Raw genomic sequence first — 10,126 nt, forward strand, 5'->3', positions numbered from 1 at the left:
ATATATATAGAAATCCTACTACACAGCCATTAGGATAGCTATTGTAAAAAAAATTTAACAGAAAATAAAAGTGGTGACGAAAATGTAAAGAAGCTGGAACCCTTGTATGCCACTGGCAGGAATGTAAAATGGTACAGTCACTGCGGAAAACAGTGTGGTGTTTCCTCAAAAAATTAAACACAGAATTACCCATAATCCAGTAATTCCATTTCTGGGTATATAATCTGAAGAACTGAAAGCAGACTCAAAAAGATTTGTGCACCCACATTCACAGCAGCATTAATCACAATAGCCAAAGGTCCACCAACAGATTAATGGATAAACAAAGTGTGGTATCTACACACAATGGATATTATTCAGCCTGCCTTAAAAAGGAAAAGAAATTCTTACACGTGCCACGACGTGGATGATCATGGAGACATTATGGTGAGTGAAAAATAAGCCAGTCACAAAAGGACAAATACTGTATGATTACACTTATGAGGTACCAAGAGTCATCAAATTCATAGAGACAAAAGGAGAACACTGGTTGCCAGGGGCTGGAGAGAGATGGAAATACTGAGTTTCTGTTTAATGGGTACAGAGTTTCAGTTTGGGAACGTGAAACTGAAGGTGGATGGTAGTGATGGTTGCACAATGTGAATGTACTTACTGGAGTGGTCCCCAACCTTTTTGGCACCAGGGACCCATTTCATAGAAGACAATTTTTCCACTGAGGAAAACTTAGGAAATAGTACCAAAAACTTAGGAAATAGTACCTACAATGTTCTCTTCATTTTAATATAGGGCTTTTTGCTAACCCTGAAAATAACAGATTCTCAATATGGAGATGTCAAGGGAAGGGACCTTAGAAATCCCCTTCAATTCCCTCATTTTGGGGAGGAGGAAAAGATCTAATTAAATATTTAAGATAAAACTCAATTTTGAAGATAAAACTTCAGTGAGTGCTGGCATTGTTTGAGGGAACACAGAGAGGGGTTGGTTTTGTAGTATGTCTGGGAACCTACTAGTGTGTTTAAATATTAGCATACAGCCTTATTTATCGCCACTGCTTATTAATATTCCCTAAATTCTATACTGCATAAATGGAATATTTCAAGAACCATTCTGCTGTTAATTGCTACGGTTTTAGCAAAGAGTAGGCAATCATTATTTAAGAATTTGATTCAACATTCTAGACCATCAAGAATCCACCAAAAGATTAAACATTACTCTTGATCCATACTCTGCTTTGAAAATGCTAAGTCTTCAATAAAGGAATTATGATAAAGAGTCAGGTATGGTCAATGAATCACACACAACCATAACCAATGGGAGGCACCACACACATTTTAGGTGCCATTTTGACTAAGACTAGAAAATAGCAAGGTCCATTAAGTAAAAAGACGTGATCCCTGGACAATACCTTGGACTGCCGTCAAGCAAACAACCCCCGCCAAACGCCAATCAAGGAGAAATGACGTCCATGGATATCTGCATTCATCTACCTCTCAAAGCCAGCACTTTGCTTCGGATACAGAAATCCAATTCAATGTTTCAGGAAACGAAAACGAAGCAAAAAGAAAGGTTCGCAATCTGCCTCGGGAAACTGGTACAAAAGGAGCGATCGAGCCCAAGGCAGCAGGGGTAAGCGAAGGGCAGCTGCGGAGGGCAACCCCAGGAACGTGAAGGCTAACCTAACGTCCCGGATCCCTTCCCCCACGCCATGCTTTCCCTGCTCCCTTCCACAGCCACCACTGAGAAGCCCAAAGGAACCGCGCTGCGGGTCCCCGAGCCCTGGACACACCCTCACCTCTCGTGGCACACTAGGACAGCGTCAGAAACTAATCTGCAGAGTCACGACTTCCAGATGCTTCCCATCTCCGCTCCCGCTCCCGCTCCCACCCCATCCCCGGCGGCTCAGGGGGACGGCGCTCCCACGCGTCGCAGGGCCCCGACCCAGAAAGGAGAGAGAAGGTGCCGGGGCTGTCTCCACCAGCGGCCCCCCGCGCACCGCAGCCGGTGCCCGCCTCTGCGGGCCGGGCCTACGCGGAGGCCTAGCGTCGCCCCGAGAGGCGCGCGGGGCGACGAGGGCGCTCACCAGAGTACAGCGGCATGGCGAGGCGCGGACGGAGGCGGCGGCGCGGGAGGGCTGGGCCCGGAGAGGGCGGTGAAGGGAAGGGCACCAGAAGAAGCTGTGGTGGCGGGCGAGGCGGAGACCCGGGGCTGGCGGCGGCTGCGGTGCGACGAGAGTCTCATTCAAACCGGCCACTGGCGATGACGCAGCAACACGCAGTTCGTCCGCGGAGCCACGGGCGACAGAAGGGAGGAGGCGTGGCGCTGAGGGCCGGGGCGGGGCCGAGGGTGGTGAAGGGAGGGAGGAGGGGTAGGGCAGGAGGAGGGGCGGGGCGGGGCTGCCGCTGCAGGTGCGCGCTTGCGCAGTGGGTGCTTGCCGCCCTGCGCCAACTGGCCGCGTGGTGCTGGCCAGCCCCACCCAGGCGCAGAGTGGGCGAGGACCTGGTATCCCTCCTGCTGTCTTTTGTAGAAAATATGATGTCCCCATTTTTTCAAAACGGTGGGTCAGTACTACTAAGGATTTTTTGTTCCTGTTAATGTACCCAATAGAAGAGCTGAGAGTTGAGAGGCCTTGCTCTCTATTTAAAATTTTATGAGAAGATTAAAATGTATTGAGCACTGTGACTGTAAGTGCATAAAATTAGTGGTAATATAGTTAGACCTGTTTGGAATTGCCGCTGTTACTAGCTGTCTGGCTCCTGCAAGCATCGGTTTCCTTATCTACACAGGTATGCCTGGTTTTATTGCACCTCACAGATACTGCGCTTTTTTTTTAAACAACAAATTGAAGGTCTGTGGCAGCCTGCATAAAACAAGTCGATCCGTGTCATTTTTCTAGAAGCGCATGCTAACTTCATATATGTCACATTTTGGTAATTCTTGCAGTATTTCCAACATTTTCAGCATTATGTTATGGTGTTCTGTGATCAGTGACCTTCACTTTACTATTATAATTGTTTTGGGGGTGCCAAGACTGTTGCGCATATAAGACAGTGAACTTTATCGGTAAGTGTATGTTCTGACTGCTCCACCAACTGGCCATTCCCCCATCTCTCTCCTTTTCTCAGGCAACCCTATTTCCTGAGACACAACAATATTGAAATTAGGCCAATTAATTACCCTACACTGTCCTGTAAGTGTTGAAGTGAAAGGAAGAGTTGCATGTCTTTCACTTTCAATTAAAGGCTAGAAATGATTAAGCTTAGTGAGGAAGGCACATCAAAAGCTAGATAGGCCAAAAGGTAGACCTCTTGCACCAAACAGCCAAGTTGTGAAGGCAAAAAGTTCTTGAAGGAAATTAAAAGTGCTACTGCAGCGAATACACAAATGATAAGAAAGAAAAACAGCTTTACTACTGATAAGGAGAAAGTCTGAGTGGTCTTCATAGATCAAGCCAGCCACAACACTCCCTTCAGCCAAAGCCTACTCCAGAGCAAGGCCCTAACTTTCTCCCATTCTCTGGAGGCTGAGAGAGGTGAGGAAGTTGCAGAAGAAAAGTTGGAAGCTAGCAGAAGTTGGCTCATGAGGTTTAAGGAAAAAAGCCATCTCCATAACATGAAAGTGCCAGGTGAAGCAGCAAGGGCTGATACAGAAGCTTCAGCCAATTATCAAGAAGATCTAATTAAGATCATTGATGAAGGTGGCTACACTTTAATGTAGACAAAAGCTATTTATTGGAAGAAGATGCCAACTAGGACTTTAATAGCTAGAGAGAAGTCAGTGGCTGGCTTCAAAGGACAGGCTGACTCTCTTTTTAGGGGCTGATGCAGCTGGTGACTTTAAGTTGAAGTCAGTGCTCACTTACTGTTCTGAAAATCCTAGGCCCCTTAAGAATTATGCTAAGTATGCTCTGCCTATACTCTATTAATGGAATAACAAAGCCTAGATGACAGCATATCTGTTTATAGCATGTTTTACTGAATATTTTAAGCCCTCTGTTGAGACCTACTGCTCAGAAAAAATAGATCCCATTCAAAATGTTACTGCTCGTGGACAATGCACTTAGTGACCCAAGAGCTCTGATGGAGATGTATAGGTAGATGAATGTTGTTTTCATGCTGCTAACACAGCATTCATTCTGTAGCCTATGGATCAAGGAGTAATTTCAACTCTCAAGTCTTATTATTTAAGAGATAAATTTTGTCAGGTTATAGCTGCCATAGATAGTGATTCCTCAAAGAGTTTGGACAAAGTAAACTGGAAACCTTCCAGAAAAGATTCACCATTCTAGATGCCATTAAGAACATTCATGGGAGGAGGTCAAAATATCAACAATAACAGGAGTTTAAAGAAGTTGATTCCAACCCTCCTGGATGACTTTGTGGGGTTCAAGACTTGAGGACGCAACTGCAAATGTGGAGGGACTAGCTAGGACTAGGATTAGAAGCGGAGCCTGAAGATGGGACTGAATTGCTGCCGTCTTGTGATCAAACTTGAAGAGAGGAACAGTTGCTTCTTATAGATGAGCAAAGAAAGCAGTTTCTTGAGAAGGAGTCCACTCCTGGTGAAGATGCTGTGAGCACTGTTGAAATGACAACAAAGGATTTAGAATATTACATAAAGTTGGTTGATAAAGCACAGGTGGCAGGTTTGAGAATGGACCCCAGCTTTGAAAGAAGTTCTGCTGTGGTTGAAATGCTGTCAAACAGCTTCACATGCTACAGAGAAATCTTTTGTGAAAGGAAGAGTCAATCAATGTGGCAAACTTCATTGTTGTCTTATTTTAACAAATTTCCACAGCCACTCCAGCCTTCAGCAACCACCACCCTGATCAGTCAGCAGCCACCAACATCAAGGCAAAACCCTCCATCAGCAAAAATATTACAAGTCACTGAAGGCTCAGATGATCGTTAGCAAGTTTTAGTAATGACGTATCTTTTAATTAAGATATAGCCAGGCATACTGGCTCATGCCTGTAATTCCAGCACTTTGAGAGGCCAAGGTGGAAGGACTACTTGAGACCATGAGTTTAAGACCAGCCTGTGCAACGAAGCGAGACCCTGTCATGGTGGCAAACACCTGTAGTCCTATCTACTAGGGAGGCTGAGGCAGGAGGATTGCTTGACCCCAGGAATTCGAGGCTGCAGTGAGCTATGCTGACACCACTGCACTCTAGCCTGAGCGACAGAGCAAGACTCTGTCTCAAAACAAACAAAATCAACACAAATTTATTATCTTACAGTTCTGATAGAGTCTGAGAATGGTCTTAACCTTAAGGTGTTGGCAGGACTGCATTACTTCTAGAGGCTCTGGGGGAGAACCTATTCCTTACCTTTTCCAGATTCTAGAGGCTGTCTGTATTCCTTGGCTCCTGGCTCCATTCCAGCAATGAAATCACTCCAGCCCATGCTAGAGTCGTCCCAGCTCCCTTTCTGACGCTGACCACTGCCTTCCTCTTATAAGGTTCCTTGTGATCACATTGGCCCCACCTGGATACTGAAGGATAATCTCATTATAACAATCCTTGGCTGGGCATGGTGGCTCACGCCCGTAATCCTAGCACTCTGGAAGGCCGAGGCGGGCAGATCATTTGAGCTCAGGAGTTCGAGACCAGCCTGAGCAAGAGTGAGACCCCTGTCTCTACTGAAAAAATAGAAAGAAATTAGCTGGACAACTAAAAAATATATATATAAAAAAAATTAGCCAGGCATGGTGGCGCATGCCTGTAGTCCCAGCTACTTGGGAGGCTGAGGCAGGAGGATCGCTTGAGCCCAGGAGTTTGAGGTTGCTGTGAGCTAGGCTGATGTCACAGCACTCTAGCCCAGGCAACAGAGCGAGACTCTGCCTCAAAAAAAAAAAGGAAATCCTTAACTTAATCACACCAGCAAGTCCCTTTTAGAAGGTAACATATTCACAGCTTCAGGAGATTTTAGGACAAGAACATATTTTTGGAAGCATTATTCTGTCTACCAGAGACTGCCAAAAAAAATAAATAAACAAAAAATAGCTAATATCACTACACTTTCTTATAGCATCTATAGTTTTAATATTTTTATGTTTCTCGCTCTACTAAATTACAAACTCTTGGCAGGAAAAAGCCCAGCCTTAAGTAATTTGGGATCTCAAATATAAATATGATCCCAAATATATATATATTATATATATGTGTGTGCATTAATATGTATTATAGATGTAGCAGAACAGTACTTTGCCTAAAAGGTGTCCAATAAGTACTTCCTAAATGAATGCATAACTGAGCTTTGCGTCAACAGGTGATGCGAATTGTGTTAGGGTAGATGCTAGGCTGCTGTAACAAAGAGGTCTCAAGACTCAACTGCTCAAATAAGACAGAATGTTACAGAGGAGCCAGGAGGGTGAGGGCTCTGCCTCGTGAGGTTGTTCTCAGACCCACGTTCCATCTGTAAAGCTCCTCTGCTACCCGCTACAGCAGTGCTTCTCAAAGTTGACTGTGAGTGCAAATCACCTGGAACCTGGTTAAAATGCAGATTTTGATTGCATAGGTCTTTGGTGGAGTCTAAGTTACTAACAAGCTCTCAGGAAACACTAATACTCATAGTCTGAAAATTAAGCCCTTTTGAGCAGCAAGTTGTTAAGAGGCTTGTCTTCTACTTGGTTGAAGATGGGTTGCAGGCACATCCAGGTGTTAGCCCACAGGAAGAAGAATATTTTAATAGAAGGGAAAAAAAGAGTATAGGGCAGCAAATTCCTTTTAAGCAAGAGGAAAGGGAAGGAGGTGCCCAAATCACTTACATTCACATTTCATTGGTGAGAACAGTTATGTGGCCATGCCTAGCTGCATGGAAGTCTGGGAAATGTGGTCTCTAACAGGGCACAGGTTATTATGCAAGAAAAAGACAATGGATTTTGGTGGAAAACCAGCAGTCTCTGCCATGTAAACATTGGTTTCTTCTGTAAATAATCTTCAAGCTTATAAAGTTTTCCAAAAATGAGTGACAAAACTGGTTGTTTAGTTTTCTCAACTGTAAAATGAAAATGATAATATCTGTCCCTGAAACTTCTCAGGGTTGTAAGATTTAAATAGCTAGTTGAGTGCATAATGTCAGGAATAATTACCAAATAGAGCTGAATCAGACCAGAACAAATAGCAGATGCACTCATATGCTTATACATCTACCTTCTAGGCTAAGTTCAATTCCCAAAGTTTTTATCATTGAAGCCAAAACAGAGGAAGTATAGGATTTGCAATCCTCACCTTCAAAACGTTTCTTTCAGAAACAAAAATCTCCACAACTGGACAAAAATAAACTGATCTGGCCTTATGCCTGATATTAATATTTCCCTATCTATACTGTCCTCAATTAAATTCAGTGATACTGGAATATACTGAGCTTTCTTGCTTTCCATTTTCTGCCCCCTCCACAGAATGTTCTTCCTATTTCCTCTCCATTTACTCATATCTCACCTCCATGATAGAAACCAGAAACTTTTTTCTGCCTCTTTAAGCAATTGCTTTTTGCATTATTCAACAATTACTATCTTTTAATATTTATTATACTGTCTTTTAATATTTACTATCTTTAAGTAGTTACTATCTTTTTTATGTAGATAGAACAGTTATGTTTTATCTTTCCATCTAAACTATGACCACTTCTTTACACCTCCTTCAAAAATAGTTTAGGATTAATTAAATTAGAGAATTCGGAATCATACTCTGAAGCACTTTAATAATGATCATTAGATCACTGTCTATTACCTGCTTCATATCTGGACAGTGACCATATTCTATCCTGTTCATCTCTGTCCCCTAGGCTTGGCACAGACCCAGCATGGAGTAGACATTCTGTATATTTGCTGAATGAATGGATTAAGGATATTGGCGATAGGAATTTAGAAAAGAAAGAAATTGAAGTGGGTGGGAGGCAGTTGGGAGCAAGAAGGTTCTGGAGAAATATAGAAAAAGCAAAACCCCAAAGCAATCAAATTCATTAATTCAACAATTATTGATTGGCTATTCCTGGACTCCACATTCCAGGAGCTCACAGTCTATCATAAAATTTCGAAAAAAATACTAAACTGCATAACAACTACGTATCTGGAAGATAGGAAAGAGACTAGAATAGAGCAGAGGACATTTGCGTGGGGTTGCTGTGAGCTAGGCTGACGCCAACAGAGTGAGACTCTGTCTCAAAAAAAATAAAAATAAAAATAAAAAATAAATAAATCTGCTGTGTCCACTTTATCCTTTTACAACAACAATAAGTCATACCTCAATCCATTGGAGAGAAAGCTAATAAAAAATAGTAGATCCACTTGTCTAAAAACTAATAATGAAGATAAATCTTTTCCTGGTGAGACAGAAAAAAATTCAGGGAAAACCAGTTTGCTCCAAGAAGAGGAAGAAAAAACCACAGAAGAGTTTAACTGCTAAGTATCAACCACGTTATAAGCACATCAAGCCTGTATCAAGGAATTCTAAAAATTCTAAGCAAAATTGAGTGGCCTATAAGCCAATAATGGAGAAAGACAATAATTGTTATTCAACTGAAAATAATCCTAATGCTCCTCGAGTTTTAAGCCAAAATATAAAAGCACAGGTTACACTCCAGGGTGGAGCGGCATTTTTTGTTAGTAGAAAAAAATCCTGTCTTAGAAAAATTTCTCAGGAAAATGAGCCATCACTGGGACTCACCCAAAAGAATAAATCAATAGTGACTGAAGATTCTGATGTAGAGACTGTCAGTGAAAGAAAAACTTTTGAGACAAGGCAAGTGCCAAAGTCCTTATTACTGGAAAGGAAATAGAACATTGAGCTACTGAGTGCAAGAAGTAAAAATGAAGACAAATTAATAAAGGATTCATCAGATGGAGTAGCTTCTTCAAGGGAACGTAAAGTTGATCGAAGTAAGTGTTTTTCTTCAGAGGATTCTCTTGGTGAGAACAAGACAATTTCTTCTGAGTCCATCACCTATCCCATCTTCAATGTGTCTTCTGTCAATACGAAAAGATCTCTAGCTGAAGCACAGTCTTCTGTGGGATCCTTCATATGTACTAACGTCTTGAAACAGACCAATACCCAGAAAAATACTAGTGCCAGAGATACAAATAAAGAATCAAAAGACCAGCTCATCATTGATGCAGGTCAGAAACATTTTGGGGCTACTATGTGTAAATCTTATGGCATGATATATACTGCTTCCAGCCCTGAAGATGAAATTCAGCATGTTCAGCATCACCACAGATTTCTGGAAGGAATCAAATATGTGGGGTGGAATCAAGAACGAGTAGTAGCAGAGTTTTGGGATGGCAAAATCGTGTTGGTCCTGCCACGTGATCCAAGTTACGCTCTCAGAAAGGTAGAAGATGTCCAAGAACTTGTTGATAATGAATTGGGCTTTCAGCAAGTTGTTTCTCAGTGTCCAAACAAAACCAAAACTTTTCTCTTTATATCTGACAAAAAGAGAGTAGTTGGATGTTTCATTGCAGAGCCCATCAAACAGGCCTTTCGTGTCCTGTCTGAACCAACTGGCCCAGAATCCCTAAGCTCTAAAGAATGTCCTAGGGGTTGGCAATGTTCAAATGTACCAGAACCTGCAGTCTGTGGGATAAGTAGAATCTGGATTTTCAGATTGAAGACAAGAAAGCGCATTGCTAGACGACTGGTGGATACGCTCAGGAATTGCTTCATGTTTGGCTGTTTTCTCAGCACTGATGAAACAGCATTCTCTGACCCAACACCAGATGGCAAGTTATTTGCAACCAAGTACTGCAACACCCCTAATTTCCTGGTATACGATTTTAATGGTTAAAGCCGATTTCAAATATAAAACAGTTACTGTGTGGATAAGTTCAAAAATTATCTAGGGATTCAAAGAAAAGGAAATTCTTTGGGTGATGTATTGATTAGCACTATGTATCCTTAATTATGAAACTTTGTAGCTATAACTGAAAAATTACTTGACTCCTGTGTAAGAGTATTGACAAAGCAAGGTGTTTTCTACAGAAATGTGACTTGGTCTTTTGTTTTTTGGGGATTTTGTTTTCTTGTTTTTTTGTTTTTTGGTTTTTTTTTAATTTAAACAGGTTTATTTTGAACTTGAATGTGTGTGACCATCCTGGAGCACATTGCCTCAAGAGGTCTCGAGAAAATGTA

General features: G+C 42.1%; 1 protein-coding gene and 1 pseudogene across 1 annotated transcript in view; one reads left to right on the forward strand and one right to left on the reverse strand.

Moving 5' to 3' along the window:
* USP14 (ubiquitin specific peptidase 14 (tRNA-guanine transglycosylase)) overlaps window positions 1–2,372 on the reverse strand; it is a 56,023-nt gene extending 53,651 nt beyond the window's left edge. Inside the window, exon 1 of the mRNA XM_012652082.1 lies at window positions 2,081–2,372. Coding sequence (XP_012507536.1) covers window positions 2,081–2,096 — 16 coding nt within the window. The 5' untranslated portion in view covers window positions 2,097–2,372. The remainder of the gene's footprint in view (window positions 1–2,080) is intronic.
* Window positions 2,095–9,823, forward strand: LOC105816605 (annotated as a pseudogene).
* Window positions 9,824–10,126: the final 303 nt, after the last annotated feature.

The sequence above is a fragment of the Propithecus coquereli genome, unplaced genomic scaffold (assembly GCF_000956105.1).
Source record: "Propithecus coquereli isolate 6110/MARCELLA unplaced genomic scaffold, Pcoq_1.0 Scaffold38, whole genome shotgun sequence".
NCBI classification, from domain to species: Eukaryota; Metazoa; Chordata; class Mammalia; order Primates; family Indriidae; genus Propithecus; species Propithecus coquereli.